The sequence below is a fragment of the Thunnus albacares genome, chromosome 7 (genome assembly GCF_914725855.1).
Source record: "Thunnus albacares chromosome 7, fThuAlb1.1, whole genome shotgun sequence".
Classification (NCBI taxonomy): Eukaryota; Metazoa; Chordata; class Actinopteri; order Scombriformes; family Scombridae; genus Thunnus; species Thunnus albacares.
The window spans coordinates 21992065-22018974 of NC_058112.1; the positions used below are offsets into that span (position 1 = coordinate 21992065).

General features: G+C 39.8%; 1 protein-coding gene across 7 annotated transcripts in view; it reads left to right on the plus strand.

The window, feature by feature from the left end:
* The first annotated feature begins 2758 nt into the window (after positions 1 to 2758).
* The window catches only part of LOC122986431 (pleckstrin homology domain-containing family A member 5-like), an 87574-nt gene continuing 63422 nt past the window's right edge, over positions 2759 to 26910 (plus strand). Inside the window, exons 1-3 of one of the 7 annotated variants that reach the window (XM_044357706.1) lie at positions 2759 to 4323; positions 4428 to 4504; positions 6845 to 6902. In XM_044357706.1, the coding sequence (XP_044213641.1) occupies positions 4232 to 4323; positions 4428 to 4504; positions 6845 to 6902 (227 nt within the window). In that variant the 5' untranslated portion in view covers positions 2759 to 4231. The remainder of the gene's footprint in view (positions 4324 to 4427; positions 4505 to 6844; positions 6903 to 26910) is intronic. The other 6 variants (XM_044357700.1, XM_044357697.1, XM_044357698.1 and 3 more) reach the window with 6 other exon arrangements.

Sequence of the window (26910 nt, forward strand, 5' to 3'; positions counted from 1 at the left end):
CCCATAAACTTCCAAAACCTAGTGACCCATATTTCTATCATCTGTATTACTACTACTGTATACTTTTGCTGCTACAACTGAGTGTTACACCATTCTCCCAGTGTTGCCTATCACTCTCGCCTGCTGACTTGACTGGCCCTAATAGCTTTACTGGTTTGTGGGTTATGCACGCCAGCCAAACGATACCGTGTGTTGAAATCAGAGTAGCACAAATGACATCATGTTCACATCATTGAGCAATGTTTAAGGGAAGTTATTGTTCACAGAGAGTTGATTATTTCTTTCTGTTACACTGGACCCCTGGGATGAATATTGATGATATTTATATTTTGCACTTTTAATTTCATTTAATCACAAAAAGTAGCAATCTCAGCAGTAGTTACGTGGCAGTAAATAAAAGTGCCCACAATCACAATCATAACTAATTTCAAAGCACTATGTCCAGGCTAGAAGAACTCAATATCAGCACAAGCTTTTGATTCCAGCGATTGAGAGGTCTGTACAAATGCAGAGTGGCTACAGTCTAAAGAGGAGAAGTCCTTCCTCTTACCTAGCACAGACAAGCACAAGGCTGCTGCTGAGCTGGCACCAGAACAAAGTACTCCAACAGCTGCTTGATAATATGCAACCATTAATTACATTCTGATGCCCCAAGTCTGGCCTGTGTCGCTGAGCAGAGCACCCTCGCCTTGCTGAGCACGGAGCAATTATGTAAGAATGTGTTGCATAATGTTAACGACAACACTATATGCATTTTAAAATTATTCTGTCTTGCTCTTTTTCTAATTCATACCCTGGGTCATTTATTAATATCTCGTGAGTTGAATTGAGTGTTTTAGTAGCTGGTTGTATTGTGTTATTCAGATAATCTTGTCTCTTTTATTCTAATAATGCTAAAACAAGGGTATAAAGTTGCCTTGTATTTGCATGGAAAAAGACAATATTAGTTGATTTCAGTTCCTTTGGAGACTATACTGAGTCAATTTTGTATTCGCATGACATTATGACCAGAGTCTTAGTTAAGTATAATGTGACATTTAGTGGATCCCAGAGAAATCAGTGCCTGACAAAATGAATAAACAGCTGGAACAAATCTGCAGGGGTCGAAGGCTTAATGGCTCCAGCCCTGCTTTAACACTCTTTTTGGCTTGTTTATTTCCATTTTGTATTTCTCAACTAGATGCCGCTGAGAGAGGTTTACACACAGCCCCACATGCATATCCAGCTTTAGCTCTACTGTTTGCAACATACTTTGTCGCTCTCATTTAAGCTCTCACTTAACCTAAATGGTATTGGGTTGCTTGAGTGCTGACAATAAGATGATAGGTACAGTGAGGCATATATCATTCGCCCTGGTTACTGTGAGCTGCAGTTGAGAAATGCCTGCTCCTGCCAAAAGAAGAATTACATGAACTGACCCACAGTGCTGGACTTTCTGTTATGTCAATACTGTCAGACCTTGGAAAGAGAACTCCATGCAAACTTGGATATTGACTAGGGCAGCTGTGAAATTCTCAATAAACCCTTAAACTCAGGATCCTGTGAAAAAGTTGGTTTAAGGGAAAATGAATTGAAATGAGTTTCTGGGTTTTCTCTTGAAAGACTTTTTTAGTAGACTGTAGAATACTTTTCACTAATATATGCCCGTTAATCCAAAGCCTTTTAAATCATATGTCCAGTTAGCTTATAATTTTAAGAGTCAGGAATAGGAAATGGTGCTTCTACGTTTCACTTTTATTTTCTGAATGTTCTGAATGGCAAGAAACAGGCCCCGTGCAAAGATTTTGAATTGCCAGTTGGGAAACTGAAAAGCAGGGACCCTGGCATTCAGACACTACCTCACTTTCAGATCCCATGGGTATACCAGCACATACAGGTAGGTATCAGACTCTAATCCAATCATTTCCACCCTAATGGACCTTATTCATAGATATTTTGAAAGGGACCAAATAGTGATGGAAAAATGTGGCTTTGGCAAGTAAGGTATTGTACCTATTTACTTAAAAAGGAAACTAAACTGCCCAAAAAGTAAGAATTTTCAAAATCTATGAGAAGATTTGGTGAAAAGATTGGATAATACACTGTATTTAGCTGTGCATTATACAACACAGCCTCTGCACTCCATCTCAAATTAATCTGAGGTGAATCATAATGGCATATGAGGCTCAGCTTTGTTGAATAATGTTATATTCTTGTCATGGATCATTGTCTTAACTACCTGGGGATAACAAGCAGCTCTTTTGTATGCCATATTTCCAGAAAACTGTGCTATTCCACCCAAGTAGAATACAAAGGGCTCAGTGTTTGACATCTGAACTGGCGAAGCATCAGTGCCTAATGGCTTCCCCTCCCTTTACAGTTATTCTCGAAAGTAGATGACCTGGCAGTTGGCAGATATGTCCACTTCCCGCCACCACCAATACCGCCAGCCCCCTAAAAAACAGTGGCCTGCCATGTGTCCAGGTTCAGAACACAATGTAACACAATGCCAACAAACAGGCCGGTACAGAGGTGTTGGGTGACTTGTCTTTGTATGGTGTGAAAGGCTGATGCTGCAGTTTCAAAGCACAATGACAGAAGGTGGAGACCAAGAACCTGTGCTGTGTGTGGCTGTCTCTCTGTGTGTGCCAGTCAATGTCGTCAAAATAAAAACACATCACACAACCATTCTCCAGTATACCATGCTTTATTCATCAAATGTTTTCGGCTGTCTTGCTTTCATTAAGGTGCCAGTCTATGCCCTTATGCAAGGCTGAATTACCAACAGGGAAAGCAGACAACTTCCCCAGTTCCCCAAAAGGTCCAGGCTTGCTGTTTATGCTGTATTTTAGGTGGGTCCCACTCTTCTTACCTGACCCTGAAGCCCTGTCTTGAAGAAGGCCATTGTGTCAAAATCTATTATTCAGACCTTTATGATTTCAGGTTTGTGCCACATGTAGCATGAGTACGTTGGGGACATTTGCCTTTATTAGATCATAAACAGTAAAGAGCAGATGGGAAATGAGGGGAGAGAAAGATGAGGAATGACATATAAAATACGTCTGTGGCCCCACTCAAATCAGGGACATTGCTGTTCTATGGTCAGTGTCTTAGACCCCCTGGCCACCAAGACACCCATTTTGCCATGGCTGTATGAACAAGTTACAGGCCTTTGGGCAAAATTTGCTATTTGGCCATTATTGACACCCCTGAAGTAGTTTATGGTGATTAAATTTCAAATATTTGATTACATGAAATTTAATTTGGGAAAAAAATGAGATTACATTTTTAATTTGGGCAATGTGAGCACAATATAAACTAAGATAATTAAGTTCTTAGTTAGGGTCCAATTAAGGTAAAAAATTGCAGTTAATGAAATTACCAAAACCAACAAAGCCTGAAGCTTTGGAGCCCCTGCTGTTCTGAGACCCCAGCAGCAGTTGTTTGCTTTGCTTGGTTGGTAATCTAATCTAGTCTTTCTTGTTGCATAGTCCTAAATGAACATGTTTAATTAAATTACCACACAGCATATCTGGGGCCAGGTAGCATTCCAGAAAAAACTGAGGTCAACACGCTTTTTTCACTGAAGAGATTTTGACATGTCACAGTAGGAAAATTATTTACAATTACATTTAGCTGCTTCGTCTTCAAGGTCCTGGTACTGTGCACATTGTCAATTATTACTGGCCCACTTGAATTAAAATGAGCCATCCTTTCTATTGTTAGTAACACCTGTGCTTTTCCTGCTATGACAAGTCAAATGTCTTCTGTGAAAAAGGCTTACAGGGGCCCAGGAGATCAATTATGCCCTGGGGGCCCCCTGGCAGGGTAATCCGGCCCTGCCCCCCATGGTTGTTCACACACTGCGAGGGTCTCTTTGTTAAGAATAACATGCACTCACAAACCATGCAAAAGGCAACAATAACACAGCGAGAATGAAAAAAAAAACGTGCCCCCACGATCATACAAATTACAAGAATAACACAGCCACAATAAAAAACAGTGCAACTGTGCAACAGTACAACTTTTAATGGGCACTGATAAATCAATTTACCAAAAACAAAACTAACTTTGATGTCTGACAGTAGACATATTTAGCACGTATTATCTTCCATACAAATGAACTGACTGTACCTGTCTACCCCCTGAGTTGCTGCCCCTCTCAGCCATCCGCCGTTGCCAAGGTTTCCGTGTACGCGCTGCCTGCGAGAGCGGAGCGGAGCCGCGCGATTGTCATACAGTATTGCCAGACATGGCGGCGGATCTACAACCCGAGTGGCTTTCTTGTCTCCCTTCTTCCTGGAGTTATGGGGTTACTCGGGATGGACGCGTCTTCTTCGTTAAGTAATTACCCTTTTTAAAGAAAGCGTTTTCCATACATTTCTGCCCGTTGCTGATTCGAACAAAGTCACCGTGTAAATAATGAATACAATTCCCTCTCTCAACAGCGAAGAAGCCAAGAGTACAACCTGGCTGCATCCAGTGAGTGGCGAAGCGGTAATAACCGGACACAGAAAAACTCCAGGTAAGGTGTCACTCAACGGCGGTCAAGTTTCTCTCTGTTATCTTTAACGTCTGTCGTGTCCACCCGTCATGTGTTGTTGGTCGCCTTGTGCCGTTTCCCCCAAGCCGATACTTCCCACACTGGGAGAGAGGCAGTGACATCCACGCCGTGTTTCTTAATGCATGAGTGGGCTTTTGTGCGCTCGTGCTGTGAAAAAAAGTGAGCCCTCTCGTGCCCACCTCTGTCCGGGATCGTGCCACCTCCTCGTGAACCTTTTAACGTAGGTTACTCAGTGAAGTTGGACGAAGAGTGGACGTTAGCTACTCGTCAACTTGTGAGACGACGACTTTAACTATCAGCCACCAGAATCTAAATTATTATTTTTTTTAAACTTTGAATTAACGTACGGTTTCTGTTGACTTTATAGCTGCTAAGATATGTTTAGTTGATGTTTAGTTGACCAGAGACCAGTGAACTTCAGTTTGATAGGTAACATACATCAAGAGCTGCCACAGACTAAAGAGCTGGTAAAGGTTAGCTGTAAATCTACAAAATTAGCTTCCTCTGCGCCACCCTTTCAAAAAAACCTCTTACCAATCTTAAACACAGTGTGTTATTTGGTAAAATTAGCTCCTTTGCCATGTTTTATGCTGCGGACGTTACCATGCGACTGTCTACTAAGTCTCTGCAGAGCTTTCCCACGAATGTAATTGAGAGACCACTGCATCTCACTAAGGCTGTAACTGCTGTTATTATTATTTTTATTATTGTGGCGTAATCAGCAGACTATTTTCTCGATTCTTGATTAATTGTTTAGTCAAAAATAGTGAAAAAATGCTCATTACAGTTTCCCCAAAGCCCAAATTGAGAAGAGCTGAAATGATTAGTTGATTAATCACAACTATTTTGATAATAGATTAATCATTAAATTACTTCCTCAAGCAAAGATGCCAAATATAACTAAATTCCACCTTCTCAGTTTTGCTTCCCCCCCCTATATAATTGTAAATTGAGTGTCTTTGTATTTTGGACTGTTCGTCAGACCAAACAAGCACTTTGAAGACATCACATTGGGCTTCAGTGGTGGAAAGTAACAGTACATTTACTCAAGTACTGTACTTCAAGTACAATTTTGAGGTACTTGTACTTTACTTGAGTATTTCCATTTGATGCTACTTCATACTTCCACTCTACTACATTTCAGAGGGAAATATTGCACTTTCTACTCCACTACATTTATCTGACAGCTCTAGTTACTTTTCTGATGAAGATTTGACACAATGAATAATATAACAAGCTGTAAAAAGTCAACACATTGTTAAAGATTAAACCAGTAGTTTCCAACCTTTATGGCTTTTGACGTTTTACAGAAAGCAGCATGTAGTCGAGTCACATTTCAGATGTCTATCAGTTGTTAACAGCTCAACCAAATAGTGATTTTTTCCTCTAAACGTCTCACATGGTTTCATTTCAGTGAATACTTAAATCATCCAATATTTCACCAAAAATCAAAGATAAGAGAAAAAGTCCAAAAACTGAAAACAGATTTGTGCATCAGAACTTTGTTCTTTCGTCTTTCCTCTCTCGTTAATCATCTCAGGACCCCTTAGATTTATCTGGTGACCCTTTGGAGGGGCCCAACCCCTAGGTTGGGAACTACTGGACTAAACTAGCTAACTGCTCCACCTCCAGCAGTTGCAACAGTAACATGCTGCTGACACACTGATGCTTCAGTATTAATAATCTAATGATATCATATATAATAATATATCAGTCAGAAGGACCAAACGCTACTTTTCCTGCAATACTGTAAGTACATCAAGCCGATAATACTTGTGTACTTTCATGTAAGTAGGATTTTTCATGCAGGACTTTTACTTGTAATGGAGTATTTTCCGTTGTTGTATTGGTACTTTTACTGAAGTAAAGTATCTGAATACTTTTTCCACCACTGTTGGGCTTTAGGAATGTGTAGTGGAGTTTTTTTTTTTACTATTTTCTTACATTTTATAGACCAAATGATTAATTGATTGAGCAAAATAACTGACAGATTAATCAATAATAAAAATAATCATAAGTTGTTGCCTTAAGAGTAATGTCTTCAAATAGCTTAATTTGTACAAGAAACAGTCCAAAACACAGAGATATTTCATGTTTATATATGAAACGCTAGAAACAGTAAATCGATTTTCTTTCTTTCTCAACAAATAATTGTTCAGTCAACTAATTGTTACGGTTCTGCATCTTGTATACAGCTGGGACAGTGACAGCTGGGAAGGCATAGCGCTCCTTATCTAGTAAACTGATACAACGTGTGTGTTCCAGGAGTGTGTGTTCAAATGTTTTGTCCCTCTTTCACAGACCTACCCACTGGATGGGAAGAAGGATATACTTTCGAGGGAGCGCGGTGCTTTATCAAGTGAGTTTAACGGCATCCCTCCACAAGACACACGCCCATCATTACTCCAGAACTTGCTTACCATATTTAAAAGATGCCATATTGAATTCAAACCACTTCCTCTTCGCGTGTAACCATAATTGAAGCTTGCCTTCACTATCAACAAGAATTTATTTCCAGTTTTATCCCCTCAAATAAAAAAAAAGGGGCTCATTCAAATGCCCTGCTACTCCTGAACACATGCTGTGTACTAGAGGTAAACGCATGGCTGTGAATATGGAACCTTTACTCCCTATTTCTGTGTAGCGGAGGCCTATCACAAAAGTTAATGATTACACAGGAACGTTGTGCAAATACATGAGACACGGGCAAAGTGTGGTGACTGTCTTCTTGTGAGCTGTTTTTATGTATTCAGACTTACCCTGCTCAAAGCTTGAGCCTACTTGGAGAGTTGAGCCAAAGTATAATGTGTTCTCTTTTTCTGACATTTATCCCGACTGTTTGGGTTTATATGGTGTACTCACAGTTTGAAATGACACTTGTCTTAAGTAGATGCTGGAAAATATATTTGAGGTTAATGCCAAGCTAAAGTATTACAGGAATTTGGAAATATTTTGTATTATTTAAGTCCCCTTACATTGATTTTGTTTGAACCTCATATGCCCCAGTATGCTTATTGGTTGTGGCTGTGTGGGCAGGAGAAAATGTGATATATCCTCCATGTCCACTGAAACAACGTTGGTTTCTTCAGTTTTTGCCCCTCTCTGTTTGAAGATCATGATATACATGAATTACATTAGTAGCTGGCTGTGTTACATAGTCTTTGAATTACAGTATAGTTCACATTTTCCAGTCTCGCCTCCTTCGTAGCCTGATACATATGACTAATCAAAAGACATCACAAGGGCTGTCATTCAGACTGCACTGATTCATCATCTGTTGCTGCTAAGAATATTTTAAATTCAAGGAGAAACATTTTGTTATGTTGCATTTCCTAATGCAATACTCCTCTCACACAGCGGGTATAAATATTTTTTAAACTGCGGATGAATCTCTCCGCCACAACACAGGAATGCTTCTGTATGATTGAAGACAATATGCCGGCTATGAATTTAGGATATTATGCCTTATTATCCTCACTGAATCCCCTCTCTTTCTTTGACTTCCTCATGAATTTGAGGAGCTTCAAGTGGCAGGTTGCCAGGCAGTCCAACTGAAAGGCAGTCATTTTATATTCACAGTATGTTATCACTAGTTTCTCACTGCAAAACAGACTTGGGAACCACATGCATTAGTCGATCACTATAATTCTGGCAGAGCCCAAGGACATTATAATGTTCGCTAGACTTTGATTAAGGGGCTACGTCTAGTTTAGATCATATAATTATTTCACAACAGTATATTTCTCCCTGAATAATAAATACATTATCTATATGATCTATATATATAACTGTATTAGCTCAGTTGCTGACACCTAATTTTGTATAATTACACGCGTTTCAAATGTGTCACGTCTGCCTTAGTCATCTTTAATGCAAAAGAAGGCTTATTGATTAGCCTATGTGACAAACTGAATAGCACAATTTGCAGCGACCATATATTAGCAGATGCACTGTGAATGCTTTATTCACATGTATCAGTAACCAAAAACAACACTCACACAACACTCTTTACTGGTGTAAGATATCTGACAGACTGCACCTCTGTGGTGTATAAGCAAAGTGTGGATTTCTGTCATTTGTTACTCAGTAGGGACGGGTATCATTAGGATTTTATAGATATTACAACTCTTATCAATACTCCTTATCGGTCCAGTTCTTTATTGATATTCTTATCGGTTCTTTTTCATTACTCAAGAATTACTTTTTTAAAAATATATTATTTTTAAAATGAATAAATTCAGAACAGGTTTAGAAATTATTTATATTTTAAGTATAGCTAAATATTTTTCTAGAGCAGCAACAGTAATGTTCACAATAGCAATGTCACAATAATATCTCACTGGAAATTAATCTAACAAAATACTGTATGAAGTTTACAAAGAATGAGGAACACAGACATCAGTCAGTATCAGTCTTTCCTCCTGTCCTCTGTCCTCCTCCCACTGCTGCTGATGTGATTCACTGCCTGCTGGTACTGCTGGTAGACAGAGGAGGAGCTGGTTTGAAGAGTGGGGCTGTTGTCTCAGCCAGTAGTGAAGTTTACAAGATTTTAAGATACAAACTAAGCTGAAAAGTTAGGCTACATTTAGGCAACAATTCGATATATTAGCCTAACCAGCATGCTGTGGTTGTTGATGTCACACTGCTGAGTTAACAACAGACAGACTTATTTTTATAACGGTAACAAATGTTACCTTGATTTGATGAGGTCGAGACAGTTGCCTTTTTAGTTTGGCAAATCTCATCGGCATTGGAGCCGGGAGGCTGCACTGTGGACTTAGTTGCAGCAGTTGCTTTGCTAAAGCAGTCAAACACGCTGCGTTGCTTCAGATTTATAGAGTGTTGTATTTGTAAGTGTTTCACGAGGTTGCTGGTGTTACCGCCTTTACACGCAACTACCTTTTTACATATATTGCATTTAGCTGCATTTTCATTAAATTTAGTAAAGTGAGCCCGCACTTGTGAAGGTTTTGCCCCGTCACCCATCACTGGAGAGCACAAAATGTAAACGCGCAGTAATGCAACGTCAAATGTAATCGCCTGATGCTTGCAGCTTTGTCATTATTAGAAGACGGTTAAATACCGATAGCAGCACCGTTTGTTCAGGAGCTCATCAACATTTTGGTACTGACCAGTCAGGAACTGGTACCAATGTAGTACCGGTTCTCGATACTCATCCCTGTTACCCATTATGTCTGTCATTTCATAATTTTTTTTGCACTACATTAAAGGAACTAAGTGAACGTGTTACTAAGTGTTACATATCACAGCTAATTTTTTAGCGAGCCTAAAGAAAATCCTTGTAAGCATAAAACATACTGTATGTCTGCTTATGAGGTAGACTGCACTGTTTAGGTTGAAAGAAAGTTGATGCAGATTCTGTGGGTGAAATGCAGATAATTAGCCTGGATGTGACCGAGGCTGCCAAAGGCTGCCTTCTGTGGACTCTTTTAGTGAGACACATTTACTGTTTACGGGGACTGGTCCAAGAGATTCTGCTTTGTTGTTTTATTTCACAGAAGCGTTTAGAATTCTAGTTATATGGTCAGAAATATTAAACAGTATGCCGCTGTCATAAAGCTGGTTGGTCAGGCTACGGCACAAGATCAATGTATAAGCCTGTAGTGCTGAAGCTATATATTAGATGTGCTTAAGCTTGAGTAATTGGGTTGTATAAAACCATGGCTGTTAATTCCATAGTGACTCATTGTTTTGACATAGAGATCTGTTGACAGGTTTATGTGATGAGTGACTTGGATAGTACTCGGGACATTTTGAGTCTTTATGAAAGGCAGCCAATAAAAGCCTCTGAAAACTGTCCAAAACCATTAGCCTGATGACAGCTGGATAAGTCTATGCCTTATGTTTTACAGTAAGATATCATTACTTAATCATAAATTCAAGTGTGTATAGATTTATATTTTTTCCTTTTTTTAATGCACATGAACAATTAGCAAATATTTTTAACCAAAATCAGACACCCAACTCATTTGTTTTCAGACTGTATCATTAATTCATTTCTGCAACTAGAGCTTTTTATGAGCCTGTGAAAAGATCTGGCCCATTCACATGCTGGCTGTGTGGCTTGGCTGTTACCATCGGGTTACACAGTGTGAGCATCAAGCAGCAGATTGTGCTGACGTAGACTGTCCTCTGAAGGGATGTGTTTGGGAGGATGGGTGCAGGTCACTGGTGTGATAGTGTAGACTAGAGAGACACGGTCCATCCCGGGATTTGATATTATTTTTGGTACTATGAGTTTTGAATGGATGAAGGTCAGTGCAGATGTTAATTAAATCAGTCATGGCTTAGTGCTCTCTTCAAACTGAGCAGACTGATCTCCTTTGAGTTTCTGGATTGTTGGCTCATTTCGATATGGGGAACTATGTGTCAACTGGCCAGTGCTCGCTCCCCCGCTAACAGAGAATGAGATCATGAGGAGGTGTAAATCTGCCAACTATTAGCTTCTTAATTTGGCAGGCATGTACCTGTATAAGTGAAGACAGTGCATTGTGACCCTGAACCTTCATCTGGAATTTTTTTGATTTGTCTTTTATGACCAAATACCTGAAAAACTAATGACTTGTCAGCCAGAGCTGTACTTTATGTTTAGTGCTAATTAGTAAATATTAGCATACGACTAACACATTGAACTAAGTCTTATTATTTCTCAGCTGTGCTTGTTTGTTTTAGACATGAGGACATACATCCATCACATTAAGACATGCCGTATCTCCGTGTCTTCCCATCTGCTGTGGCTCATTGAGGACAGAGGAACGGGTCAATAGCATCCACCCATTAGTCCTAATGCATTCAAGTTTTTAAGCCAGTGGCATTTGGCCCTGTCTCAGCTGCTGAACCTGGCGATAAATCAGAAAATACAGAACTTCCAAGAGAAGCTGAAATAATAATCCACACAGCAGAGTCACAGACACTTTCTTCTCACATTATGAAACCAGTGTTGTTAATATCCATGTTTACTAGCTAGCAGGTTTCTTCATCACTGTCTTTACTGGTGTATTGTTGCCTGGTGTATTACCACTACCTGTCAATCAGTGGAATAGTGTGAGACTACTGGCAAGACTGTGTACGTGTCATCCATGTTTGTCCTAGTACATATGCACGAGACAAACAAATCTGGGAACCACTCATAAAATAAAACTGCTCCACCACTCCTCCACTACTGGAAGTAAAAAAACTACACAGGCTACCTTTAACCTGTGTGTTACTTTGTGCCCTGTGTGTACAGTTAGGAGCTGGGAGACGTATTGAACTACACTTAGATACAAGGATCCAGAGCTGTCTCTGATGTCAAAGATGTTATGCTCTTACAGAATACTGCATGCAACATATGCTCTCTGTAGCATAGTATAAAGAGAGTAAAGCCATTGTTCATTTGATTTTCATAACATTTTCTCCGTATCCCTCTCTTGGGTCTACTAGCGAATTCTACAGCAACCCAGAGTCCAATATCTGTTCAGCGTGCTCTTGTTTGTGCCATAAACAGCATTTGATGAGACGGTACCATCTGGAAGATTTGTGTTTTCCATTTTATCCCTGTACTACATAATCCTGTATTTTAACCTCTGCCTCATATTGTGCAGAATGGAGGACATAATTTGGGCAATTTAACCAGCAATTTGTCAAAATGTTTGTCAAAGTCTGCTAATGAGGATTCTTGACCCGCGAAAACCTTTCAGAGGTGTTTATCGGGATAAATGAGGTGCACTCAGTTTGACTGGTGCAAAAGGCCTAATATTATCGTAGGAGAGTGATGACCTTAATTATGAGTTGGTTGCCTCATGCATGCAGGAAGTGTTTACAGCAATTATGTTCATGAAAAGACAGGTGCAGAACTCCTGCCAGCTCCCTGTCTTTGTTCTCTATTCTTGTCTCATTTATCCTGTGTGGGAAAGGAGGGAAAAAAACTAACTGCTGTAGTCGGTGCTAATTGCTGTAGGTTACACAATGAGATACAATAACTGACATCTTGTTTTGAAGGCTAATAAGTACGTACAGTAGGAGGCTCAGACAGTGGACGCTCATAGTGCTATCGCGCAGGCTTATTTTATTGCGTTCCATATTTCTAATGTTTCATTTGATGGCATTTTGTTGTTGTCCTTAAGGAGTAAAATACAAAATAGTTTAATAATCCATTTACTCTGATGTGCAGAACAGTAATTTTAAAGCGTGAGTTCCACCCATAACGTTTTGGCAGTGCACCACTTAGTTGTAGCATGTTCATGGATAAACTTAGCCAAGGTAGCCTGGTTGCCCTGGTTACCCTGTATGTCGCTGCTGTCAGAATGAGAAACGAGAGACCCATAAAACTGACTGAGTGCAACACTATTATTAAAAAATGCTCCGTTATCTCTGTAGTGAAATGTCTCCCCGTCCCCCTCCCCTCTCTATGACGGTTGGCTTCTCACTCCACCTTTGAGTGAAACTGCTCAGAACAACGATAAAAACATTTGATTTCTGACGTGGTCAGACATCACGTCGTAAGAATCAGTTCTGAGAGAGAAAAATGTTAAGTATAGAAAGTATGAAATTAAATGTAGTCGTTTGGTCCCTCTGACTGATATATAATATGACATCATTACATTATTAATACTGAAGCATCAGTGTGTGAGCAGTATGTTTTTTTTTTACCTTTATCTATTCAGAGGAGTTTCTCTAAGAGCAATGCTCTCTTTTTCAGGAACGCCCTGATCACATTCACACAGTTACACATTCATACCTGTAAGCTGTCCAGTATAAACACACTCTGATAATGGCCTTGCTCAAGGGCACCTCAGTGTTGGTAATGATGGAGGGGCAAGCGCTACTCTTTCATTTTCCCTACCCAGATTTATCCTGTCGGTCTGGGGATTGAACCTGCGACATTCTGGTCACAAGCTCTCTTCTCTAACCTTTAGGTCACCATTGCCTCTCAACATGTTACTGTTGTAGCTGCTGAAGGTGGAGCTAGTTTCAACTACTTTATAAACGGTTAGACCATAAATCAGCATAAAACAGCTGTCAGCAGGTGTCCTGACTCAACAGAAAGATTGTTTTCCTTTCCCACTGCAGCACAACTAAACTGTTTCAGTGATAGTTTTGGCCAATGAGTCATGGTTGGATGTTTACATTTTTTTCAAAATAAAAGACCAAAATGTTATTTTCTACCTTTTTTTTTTCTTCTGTACTGAAAATGTACCAAACCGTGACCTCAAAACTGAGGTACATACTGAACTGTGAATTTTGTGTACCCCTAGTGTCCTTTGAGGGCAATTTGCTGCTTCCGAGTGCTCGTCAGTATAAAGTGCAACATAAAATATAAATATTGTGCTAGGCTGCTCTGCAACCACCACTTTCATTAGGCTGTTCACTTCTACTGCTGCATAATTCATCACTCAGAACAGAGGAAAGCATGCCAATTGAAATTTGGCCAATTATGAAAAAAATCTCTCTAGTGGATCTCTGTTTAGCTGTTGGCTCTTTTTGGCTGGACCGCAACAGCGGGGCCAGCCCTGCACATGTAGTTGTCCGTGAGCGAGCGAGTGAGTGAGTGAGTGATGAAGTTACACCATTAGTTGTCTGGCCGAATGTCGGAGTTTCCCCATCGGCCATTACTCTCTCAAAATGAATCGGTGCAAACAGTTTTTTATTTACATCATCAGGGGCCATTTACAGCGCTTCCATTCGTAGCCCTATTTGCATGGGATTAGTACTACGTGGGGACCCTGTGATTTAGAAATTACCCCTCACCCCTACCGATGTCTGTGTTTCGTGCAGCGCATTCACATTGGATAAGCAAAGTCTGTATTTTACTCGAATTCACTGACATTACCCCCCTGGATATACATGACAACATGACAGGCTGCAAACTTTTACAGTCTTGTCTCTAAATGACCTACATACATAACTGTGATGGAAACATATAGGACAGCACGATGCAGAGCGACGGTGTTTCCTGCTCCGAGTTCTCAGCTCCAGTGTTAAGTGCAGAGAGGTCGGCTAAACTCATGTTTAAACAGACACATACCAGCGTCTCTACCCTCTCCTCCTCTACAGCCAGTGTGATCGACTCTCTGGTGGGCAGCGCTGTCAGCAGCCGACAGGAGAGATGCTCTGTGGTACATTTAGATTTTATAACTAAATACAAGGAGGCAAACTTTTTATTTTTTTTGACGTTATCACATCACAAACGATGAGCAACCATTAAAAAACAAGTCTTTCAGGTAAAACATGACTCATGTAGGCTGTTTAGTTTAGTATAGGTGTGCTTGCTGTAACTGCAGTAACTGGACGGAGTTGAGCCTCCTGAATTTGCACCCAATGCTGTCAAAACTTTCATTTATAATTTCCACTGCAGCCTCCAGATGAACATTTAATATCCAGGAATTCACATTATAGACACTATCACTGACTATCCCTGTAACGAATTGGCTACAATTTTGCACACCCATGCACAGTCCAGCCATATACGAGGTTTTGACCTCATACTGGCTGACTGCACATTTAAAAGGAGGAATATTGGGTCGCTCTCATGTAGATCCATAATCAGTTTGTGATAATTGTCATTCAAAACAAAATAATGAAATACTCTTTTCTGACAACTCTACTGTTTCTGTTTTTTTTTTTTTAATCGACAACCTATATGTGGTTCTGCTTGACATAATGACTAATGTGGTAAAAACTTCTCAGAGGCTTTTTGTTTCCTGTGACTGGTGTGTATGATAATGACTCACATAAAGTCCTTTGTTTAAAAGACACACAACTTTGAACCCAGAGATTATGCAATTTCACCACGATCCTGTTAGAGATATTCCTCCAAAATCAGCACCTTTATCACCTAACTAGACTGTCATGAATACTCGTATTGCATTAAAAAACACAACAAAAACACAAAACAGTTTGATACATAATTGTATCTCATCTCATCCTGGCATATGGAGGCATAACTTACATTATTTCCTTTGATTGATTACTGTTCAGATATGCTTTACCAATAAAACTGTGAGTAATCACAGATTGCCTCAGACAGTGGCAATGCTTGTCTCTCAGGACTTAAGGATATACAGCCAAACACCAACATACTGTATGTACCACTGTGTTCAAGCACAAGAGTTTTTTTTTTAACATGACTTCAGAAATATTGTTAAAATACAGAGCAGCGTTAGCATTCATTTGAACACTTGTTTCTGCCCTCTTGGTGGCTGTATTCCAATGTTCACTATTCTTTTAGGTCTGTTTTTGGTCTCAGCCAACTCCTGAGGGAAATATCCGTCTCTTTAGCTGCTAAATGCTCCACTATGTTCTCTGTCGTCGCTGTGAGAATGTTGAAAATGAACCAAAACAGTAGAGTCGCGGGCCATAAAACTAAAACAATTGCAAGATGCTAAAATGTTCTGTAGAGCTGAGGGGAATAGCAGAGTCAAGTAATTCTTACACATCCTTTGATCCTTTGTTATCATAAAAATATTGATTATAGCCACTTTAAAGAAACAAACCGACATTTTGGGGAATACACTTGTTTGCCATATACAGTCAGATGGGAAAAAATAATTTAAACTGGGAAACTGTTTGCTTCTAAAGCTATCGTAGTTCAAAACACATTCCCATTCAAAATACATCACTATTACGTAGCATTTGAATAGTTAAATTCCAAAATGAGATATGAGCAATAATAACAAATTATTTACAAATTATTCGAGAATAGTAAATGCTTTTCGTGGCATTTTTCCATACCAGTTTTTCTGTTCTTGCCTTGCCTTATCTCTTTCTAAGTTTCATTTCTGCAGTAACAGACTTCAGACACTGACACTTCAGGGCATAAGTAAAATGAGGCATCTTATCAGAGATCTGAAGAATGGATTAGCATGTCACAGACTTCAAGCGTAGGGGATTTGTTTTCATTTTCACGAGTGACATCAGCTAAAGTGAATAAAAATCCCCACCAATGCTGGGGGACAGTCTGAGATATGAGCTCACGTTGACTTTCATTACAGTTTGCGTGGGTTTGTAGTGGCTTTGTCTGTAGCTTTACCTGGAATCTAGACAGAAATGATGGTTGATATCTGAATCTATCAGGGTAAGAACGGCGGAAGTCCCTGTGAAACCTCCATAACTGTCAGTGACAGACATTTAAAGGCTCTCCCTTCTCTCTAAGGAATAATCCCAGTTTCAATCTGTGAGCAAAGCTTTATATCAGACATGATTATATAACCCTGAAAATCCAGTCACGGTAGTGAGTGTGTGTGAGAGGTGACCAAGTCTTTGGGTTCGGAATTAAAGTCAAGTGCCAGATAGAGCTGTACATTTAATCATTTATTAAGTGATCACAATTTGGTCTCCATATTTAGTCTGATTTAACTGTCCAGGTGAAGTATTGACTCTACATTTAAAGTGCCGCCTCTGGTGCATCAAATCAAATGCTCCTTAGCCAAGAGAAAGCTGTGATCAGTCACAAGTGTTTACTGCTCTGTGCTTCCAAAACATGATTGCAGCTGCAGGCAAGAGCATTGTCACTACACAGTTAACCATCATAATGTAACTCACTTTTCTATATATCGATTATTTCTTTTTATACAATGAGTATAGAAAATATTTGTCTATGTATATATCAGAACTAGAGCTTCATAGAGATTTGGGGACAAGCAGGTACAGAATATACTGTATATTTGTTATTGTCTGGTATTATTGTCTGAAATGTTTTCACTGCAGTGACCAAAATGCAGCTACAACATTTAAGCTTCATACTATGTTGCCAGTTACCTCTCATTGCTGAAACAGACTTAATCAAACCTAATTAACCTTATCCTGTGCAGGGTGGCTGGGGCTATACTCGCAGATTTTTTTCCTTAGATTTCCTTTTTACTAAATCATTAGCAACAGTCAGCTCTGCCTTCCTCAGCGTGTGTGCCCTGGCTGGTAGCACCCTGAAGTACTTCAAGAGATTTATTATAACAAGAAGAGCCAGGAACTGCCCCCTTTATTTAGCTGCTGCTGCGGCCTATCGCAGATTGCATTCGGCGAGAAGGCGTACACTGGACATCTAGTCTGTCACACAAAAAGACAGACAACCACGTTCACACCTACTGTATGGAAAAACGAGTTTCTAATTCACCCAGCCTGCATTTCTTGAATGTGGGAGGAAACTTGAGCACCTAGAGAAAATCCATGTGGACATAGGGAGATCATGCAAATCTAAACTGATTATAAACAAACATTAAAAGGTGAATGGTTTAAAGTTAATGTTGTCTTTTGATAGTTGCCTTGATATAGAGTTATAAATAATTGTGATGATCATTTTAAGCATAATCAGGGTGGCATGGTGGTGCAGTGATTAGCACTGTCTCCTGACAGCAAGAGGTTCTGGGTTTGAACTGACCAGCCGGCTGGGGCCTTTCTGTGTCTCTCTGGGTACTCCGGCTTCCTCTCATTGTATGTTAGGTTAATTGGTGATTCTAAATTGCTAAAGTGTGAATGGTTGTCGGTCTCTATACTATATGTTAGCCCTGTGACTGACTGGAAACGTGTCCAGGGTTTAACCCGCCTCTTGCCCAACGTAAGTTGAGATTGGCTCCAGCTCCTGTAGAGGATAAGTGGTAAAGAAAATAGAAGGATGGATTTTAATCATAATCATGACGTCCACATCCACGTGTGTTTTTAAAAAAGATTCCCACACACATGGCTAACATTAACAAACTGCACTCTGGGGACAGTGCCTTATTAAAACTGCAAATCTCTTAGAGACCGTGCACTCACCCCCTTGGCAGGGGTAGGTTTCGATGGCTGTGGCTGCTGACTCACTAAGTCTGTCAATGCTCGGTACTCATGCGTCTCACTTGTGTGTGTAATGTGATTTAAGAGGGAAACCAGTGGATCTGGATCTGCTGTACATCATCCCTGTCTCTGGCTCCATAACTCTGTGTTGTGAGGCTGGGTGCTGACTGAGGAACAGACAGACAACTAGGCAGGCTTTGAGCTGCTCAGACTGCTCTCACGCATTTCAGTCTCTGTGGGGTCCCTGCCATCTGGCTAGCACTGGGAGAAAAGAGCGTATGTGTTTGGGTGTTTGGATGCTCTGTGCGTGAACATATGTGTAAGAGATCTTCTGATGTCAGTGACTGCCCCAGGTGCTGATTAAGATAGTTTCTCAGTAAAAATCCACATCAGACCAAGTTATTCTCTGCTTAGTATTCTTGGCTGCTCATGTTAGAGTTTTGTAACGTATTTGTTGTTTACAAATCGTGTGCACTAATAGTTCCTTTTTTCTCCTTTTATCCTATGGGAAGGAATCTTTTCAAGGCTGTTGTGTGTGTGCACATAGAAACTAAAAGCATAGCTGCTTTTAGCAGGATCAAGAGACTCTTTGTCTGCAGTGATCTCAGTTACCAGACTGTTAGAGTGCACATGAGCCTGGCTGGTCATCACAATCTGTTATTATTTTACAACTTGTTTTTCTGTAGGATAATGCGCTTGTTCTTAAATATGAACTCTATACAGTGTTTAAAGGTCAAGGCAATTTTACTGATTTTATTTTATTGCTTATTGTTAACATATCTCATATGCAAAGCCAAACCAACAGTGAGCTCATTGTATTTACAAGTATTGTGTGGGCATCAAAGCCTAATATATCCTCTGTGCCGTAGACCTCTATTGTTTACAAAAACTATTAACACATTAAGAATGGATGCAACGTTTGCATGTCAAAGAGCCTCACCGTTGCACTAGGTGACACTACGATTATGGTAGTTTGTTTAGAAATGGCTCCTAAGACAAATAACAGTAGTAGTTCCGTGTACGGCAGACACCACTGTGCATGCACAGGAACGTGGATCTGTTTACAGAGCTTTGCTAGCTTGTTGTGTTACATATCACAACCTTTTGACTTTGGACTACTTTGTAAATTTCTCAAAGAACTTTAGTACAAAGTCAAGAAGTTGTGATATGTATCACCACAAACTAATTTATTTATGTTATTACTCTTTGGAGCTGTTTCTAAACAAACTAACACATTTGATTTACTGACAATAATAAAAATACAGAAAATTGCTGGCCTTATCTTTTAATGTCCAGTATTAATGAATATATCCCCAATGGTATAGAGTTTGTTGATTGAATGCAGGCCTACCTCTTGGGCTTAGTAGGGGAGCATTTAGACTACAGGCTCTAAAGCCTCTTAGTTGTGTGGTGTCTTTGATTTAATGCTGAGAGAGCTGTTGAACTTGAGTAATCCCTGTAGTAATCTGCAATGAGCTGTCCTTTGCTGATGTTGTGTTGGGTTGAATCCAGGGACAGCTGCCTTCATAGGGGTCAAGTTGTTCGTCTACTATTATTCCACACACCTAGATCTGCAACAGAGAATTTGGTGAGCCAGCCTATTTATATATATATATATATATATATACATATATATATATGTATATGTTAGGGCTGGGCGATATGACCAAAATCTCATATCCCGATATAGGTCATTTCATATCCTGATAACAATACCTATCCCGACATAGCACATTTTAATTTAATGAATAAATAGTTGGTCCGTCCCCTCCGTTTTCCCTCGCCAGCATAAAGCCGCCTCCGCATGTGCTTTTACAGCATACAGGTGTTCCAGATTCAAAGGCGTGACGAAGATCAGACTGGTCAGAGCTGTAAACTCTGCCATGAGGGAAGACTAAGACGTTACAAGGGCGAGGGGAGGACATTTCTCCTCGTTTGATAACATCAAAAGTTAAGTCAGACTTTAAAAAAGACAAGAGAAAAAGAGAGAGAGAGCAGCTGTGGTCAAGTGAGCTAGAGAGTGAATAAAGAGAGGGAGCGCCGGTAGTGAGGAAGCCGGTGAATCAGATCAATAAAATGTTATTTTCTGATTGTTTCACAGCGGTTACATTCTAAAGAACAAACACACCCACACCCCCACACACCTCCGCTCAACCCTGCAGATCTACGCTGCACCATCTGGTTTGGTCTGAGTACCGGCTAAGGGGCAATAGAGAGCAGAGGAAAGTAGTCCGACCATAAATGACAGCAAAACGCAGCAGGGACTCTCACACTGAGCTGAAATTAAAAGAGTGCACATAAATTTGGTAAATAACACAAATAAAGAAAGTCTCTACTGCGTTTTGCTGTCATTTATAGTCGCCGTCTTGCTGCTTCTCTGCTCTTTCTCAGCACTGCGAGGCTGAGCCTTCCAGGTGTGTGCAGCGCAACAGAGTAGAGACAGACAGCGGCGGAGAGCTGACGACAACTAAACTCATTATGTTACTGTAAGTGCAATAAAAGCTTTGCGAGTAAAAAGCCAAGAAGAGTAATTTATCAATGTTATCCGCGCAAAAGATGGACAGACTCCAAATGACAAAAAATATTGCCGTAAAGAGTGTGATTTGCGTCACAATGATATAAATGATAGAGCAAAGTATGAAACGATAGACGTTTTCTCTTGTCACACGATATATACTGTCATATCTCACAGCCCTAATATATATGTATATACATGTCTAATGCAATCCAATACAACAGCTCTGCCATAAATTCTACTTTTATGAAGCTCATACATTTTCAGTTTTTGTTGACATTTTTATAAAGGTGATAATTCTACTTCATGTTTATTACTTAGGTCGTAGTGGGTGGTCGGGATTTACTGGAGTGCATTACATTGAATGGTGTTCCTAATATTTTGTCTATTCCATTAACATACATGAGGGAGGCAAAATATTAGGAACTCTTTTCAATATAATGCACTTCAGTACACCACCACCCCCCTGCCACAACCTCAATAATAAAAATAAAGTAGAATTATTATCTTTCTGACCATGTCAACAAAAACTGAAAATGTATAAGTTTAGTTAAAGTAGAATTTATGGCAGAGCTGTTGTATCAGATTGCATTAGATTGCACTGCTCTCTTCTGATGTCAAATCTAAATACCCATCTAGCACGACTGTTTAGTTGAGTTTATGTGATTATACGGTGGAAAGCAACCTTTTTTTGGCCGATGAAATCCAGTTGTTTTTTAGATCCATAATATCTGTTCTGTCATCTGGGTAATGGATGTCTCTTAACCTCCAAATATTGGTGCAGCTGTCGTATTATTCCCAGGCAATGATACACCTTCTCACTCTATCCATTTCTTTCCCTCTATCTGTTTCTCTTGTCTGTCTACCTCAGTCCAGTGGACAGTGCACGGCCCAGTTGTTTTCCAGATGGTCTGTGATGATTAGGCAGCTTTTGGAAGCCGTCACTCTGCTCAAATGCTCTACAGCTGTGAGCTCTTGGAGCACCATGTTAAAATGTCCACAGAGGGCTTTGGAACAGTGAACTGTTTCCTGAAACAAATTGTTACAAATTCAGCCTCTGCATTTGTCTTTATCCACATCCAAACAGGCAGACAGTAGACTCTTCTCTTTTTTTTTTTTGTTTAACAGCTACACAGAACGAGAAACCAAACCTCTGTTTTCACAGTGATCACACCTTCATGAAAAAGGGGGCTTCTAAAGTATTGCAGCGTATCTCCATTTCACACTTTTCCAGAGGATTGAATAAGGGTGTGTAGTGCTATACTGATGTTCTAGTTGCTGCCAAGTTTTCAATTTAGCAGCAGCAGTGAAGGGATTAATATCCCACCCTCCTGGTCCTGTGGCTTTGGCTTATTCCTTTCCTTCTCTCTCCCAGCAACAGTGTCAGCTGCACCGTTCCCCCGTGCAGACCTTGCATGTCTTCCCAATTGTCTCTCCCCGGCACATGTCTTTCAGGCTAGACATAATGTATGCTATCAGCGGGACATTGTTTCTCTCTATGACTCTGCTAAGTTTTTAATCCTCTCACAATTCTCCTCTGTATCTCTCAGTGACAGAACAAATGCTTTTGGCTCTTTAGGTGTGAGCCTTTGATGTTTTCGTGCTAGACAAGAAACATAGTGAGTGCGCTTTAAGGATTGGGAATTAAGTGACTGGCTCCCCAGTATGTAGATATATGATAACCCTCGCCTTGTCTCTAATGATCTAATCACATCTGGGAGCGTTTTAGATGCACCAGCTCTTTTTCTCACTAGTCCATCTCCAGTGCTGGCACTTGTTAAAACCATTCATCTAAAAAGTCCTTATGTAATATCATAACTATATGAAGGACTTCCACAGTGATTCTCAACAAACATCAACCCAAAGTGAAACTGCTTTTTACAACCACTTAACGGGCCTCTTGTATGTCTGTGTGCTTGCGGCTTAGTGCAAGCCCCATCACGACTTGAGTGCACTGTAAATTCTGCTGCCATAGATACACTCGACAGATATGAAGAGTACCCAGGTCATCGTGACTAGCTTCAAATAGTACCGAGCTCTCTGAGATGTACTACCACACTATCAGATCCATCAGCTTAGACAGAGCGGAGCTATTTACACATATTTGAAAAGAAAGCTAATGTCTGTACAGCATGCTTAGCTACTGACTTAGTGAGGGATTTAATTCTCTTTCTGACAGTGCAGTGATTGGAAAATACTCTGCATTTATTGCCCAATGTGAGGTGGTGACTCTTCTGCTGTCAGAGTCCTCTCCCACGCTCTGTCCTCAGATCTGGTCCTCCCTGCCCGAACAAATATTTGAACCGAGTGCCAAGTTTCTCATTGAATAATGTATACCTGCTGTGATTGATATTGTACATGTGTGTTTCTCACAGCCTTAATGGCATCACTGGAGTTACCAAAAGAGGAATGCGCCATAGTGAGGTTAGAGTCACAGAAAACATGCAAAATTTGTTGTCCCCCCAGTACAAATGAACAGGAGCTGTTTGTCCAGCAAACACAAAACCCTGGAAAAAACAAACTGCTAAATGCACATCCCTTGACCTAAATTGGTGCCTTGGAAGCACTATGTGCCTCCTGCTTCCTGGAGCTCTAGTCGTCTTTTTGAGGTCAGGTGATTCAATGATAGCTGAAGCGAATAGCAAGGCTGAGTAGCTGAGTACTGTACATAGCTGTACCCACTCTCACTTTGGATGTTTGTCAGAGTCCTAGGTAGCCCGTTTTTTTTTGTTATTATTATTTTTTTATTTCTTTAGCAGAACAGACACTTTGGGAAACAGTTTGTCCGTCAGGCCCTCCTTGTCAAAATCCACTTGCTTAGGCTGAGGTGGATTGGATTTGTCAAAGGCAGTTTACATAGTAAACAAACACTTTTAAAAAAATATTCAACATTGTTCACCAGAGCACTTAGTGTGTAGCAAACATGGTGAATACATTTCCTAACTCATAAAACATTTGCAGAGTCTTTGTTTGCTTTTTTTTTAGTCTGTTTATATCTGGCCTTTTCGTCGTTTATAATGCATTTCTACCTTTTACAACACATTATAACACATTACCATCACCAAACTGTTACAGCACTCTGCAGTGTGCAGAAACGTGCACCACTTCAACCTATGCTTGTGCATGTGTGCCTTATGCACATAATGACGCAACTTGAGATATAAACAATACTGATACCTACAATCAAAACATTGCTCTACCTTGCCACCAGTGGTTAAAATCTCCACAGGTTTACTTTAAAGACTAGGCGGGCTGAAATCAATCAGTCCCTTATCTTTCATTCTGCATATCAGCCTCCTTTCAGTTTCACTTAAGAGGGTGTGTGAGAGTGTGAGAGATGAGGCCACTCTGGAGTGAACTGACAGGGGCTTCATAACTGTAGTAATGGTTGCACCTCTTAGTGATCCATCAGTCTAATCAGCTGTCAGCTCTCTGCAGTATTTTTCTGTAGCAGTAGGAATGACTGTCTCTGGAAGTCAAGAGTGTGGTTTAAATATCTGCACTACTTGCTCAAGGATAAATGTAGCCTTCCCACCCCTGTGCTGCTATTCACAAACCGATGTGTGCAGGCATTCCTCCTTCTTTCAGGATGAGAGGGGAACCCGCTGTTTTTCACCTTAAGACCTCTGCTGGTGGCTCTGATAAATACACCCTCAACTTTGACTGATGTTATGATTGCTATGTTTCTGCTTCTGTGAGCCCTATGTGAAGTAGTAGGATTTAGAAGAGAACATTTCATGAAGACTTCCCTGTGTGACAGCTTTATTACTGCCTGCCACTGGACAGATGACGGTCCTTATTAAGTGTGTGGGTGGGTGGTATGGTGTGTGTATGGAGGGCTGGCCAATATAACTGGTATAAATGACTCAATGATGGAGAGATGAGCCAAGATATGAATTTGACTATACTGTTTGTACTGATACAGAACAGAGTTTGTGACATCACATGAAGTGTGCCGTGAGGATCAGCACGACTGCGAGTGCAGATGTTGACGTAGGTAATGTCTTATGAAAACATGTTATGTACTGCATTTAAATTAGATTCTGTTTAAATTGTTTTGGGTAAAAAATATATACAGATTTGTTGTGTATGTGTGTATGTTTGAATACTTCTGTTTATGAGATCCTTTGTTGATGATGGACTGAGATCCTTACATTAAAGTTTTATATGAATATTTTAGATCAGTTTTGGCAAATAAATGTATATTACCATTTGATTCTGCTTTGGAAAGGCTTCATACTCCCACAAGCGATGCTATTTTCTATATTTTTTTTCCTGTCTCAAATTATCCATCAGCCAGTCAGTCTTTTTAATGTCTTGAATTCACAGTGTAACCACTCAGAATAAAATACAAGACATCATTTTTAATTTTATTGGGCTCAGTGTATTATAACAGTGATGTCATTCACTCTCAAAGAAGAACTTCTGCTCCTCACTGAGAGTTTGTGTCAAAAGCTTCATAAATAACTCTTTTAGTTATTTTACTTTTAGTCCTAGTCAGGCTTGGTGTATAATGTATGATTGCAAGGAGTGATTTTCAAATGTTTGATGCAACAGACTTGCATCTTATTTGTCTAAAATATTTGAAACCTTCTCCCAAATCTGTAGGAAGTTTGTGTGTGGTGATTTGAAAGAAGCAGTAAGTGGACTGTAAGAGAGTTGTTAGATTTGCCTCTCTGCCTGTTTTTTTTATTGTTTATTTATGGAGGATTGAGGCTCATTAGTCATTCAGTGTGACAGTGTAAATGTGTACACAAGAAGTTTGCTCTTTGCCAAGAACTAAAACACAACTAAAGCTGGCTCACTCCCAAGCTTAAAACTGGGTTTACCCTACCTACAGTCAAAATGGTAGTGTTCTCAAAAACATGTTGTCTCTTTTTATCTTTTAGAAAAGCCAGGATGGAGTTTTTGGCAGATTGGTCATCTTTAAATCCCCTGAAACATCTTTACATAATGAAGAATGCAGATTGATTTTTTTTTTTTACTGTTTACTTACTGGGAAAATTCTAGTCTGAGTATAATAGCGGTGTTTGGGTGTGACTATTACTAACCGATACTGCACCACACACACAAAGAAAATCCAAACAGGAAGCTGTTAAGACTCAAATTAACGCCACACTGTGGAATTCAGGTGCAAGCAGTACAGTTGTGAGGTAGCAAGAGTTCAGTAAAAGTTATGTTCTTTTTTTGCATATTATTAGGTGACGGTGGCAGTTGAAGCACTTTTTCACTTGAATCATCAGTACAAAAGATGAGCAACTCTTAGAAAATATCTGGTTTTTTGATATAAAGTCAAAGCATGTGCTCATAAAAACCTATGGAGAGAGGTCAACTGTGACTGCAAGCAGCATTTTTTGTAAGATACATAGAAAGTGAAATTCTGTTGCTTGTGTCACTGGCTGTTTAAATCAGTTCACTTTTGGAATATGGGTCAAGTTTGGATGAATTCAGCAACTATGAAACTGATTCAGCTCGGTAACATCAACAATTTAATCACATCTACAATGGCTCTGAAAGTTGTTTTTTCCAACTGTGGAAGCAGTCATTCAGTAGAGTAACACCAGACCTCTTTAAAATGCACAACAGCATTTGAGATGTGTGGAACCAGGTTAGGATAGACGTGTGAGAGACACTGACGTCTGTGCACCTTGGTGTTCATGTTTCATGTGGTATTCATGATCATATCTTATGTTGTGAACTCACACAGAGATTTAACTTAAGTCGAAATTAAACATATCACACATCTATTCATCTCTCAAGCTTACAACCATCTTTTCTTCCCGTTTCCAGCTTCTTTATATACAATGTACAGTCCATTTATCAGTCATGTGATAAATCACCACAGATAATCAAGATAAGCATAATCCTTTCCTCAAAAAAAAAAATACTAGTTACAAAAATAACATTACTTTTAGTGGATACACAAAGTATCCATGGAAAGTAATGGTATTTGGTCAATAAAGCATGGTGCACTGCAGAAAAGTTGTGTCACATGTTTTAACTTTGAGGTTCTCATGACCACTCAACCTTAAACCTGTATTTTGTTCAGTCAGTCCTGGACAGAGGCACCTTGGTGCTGTTC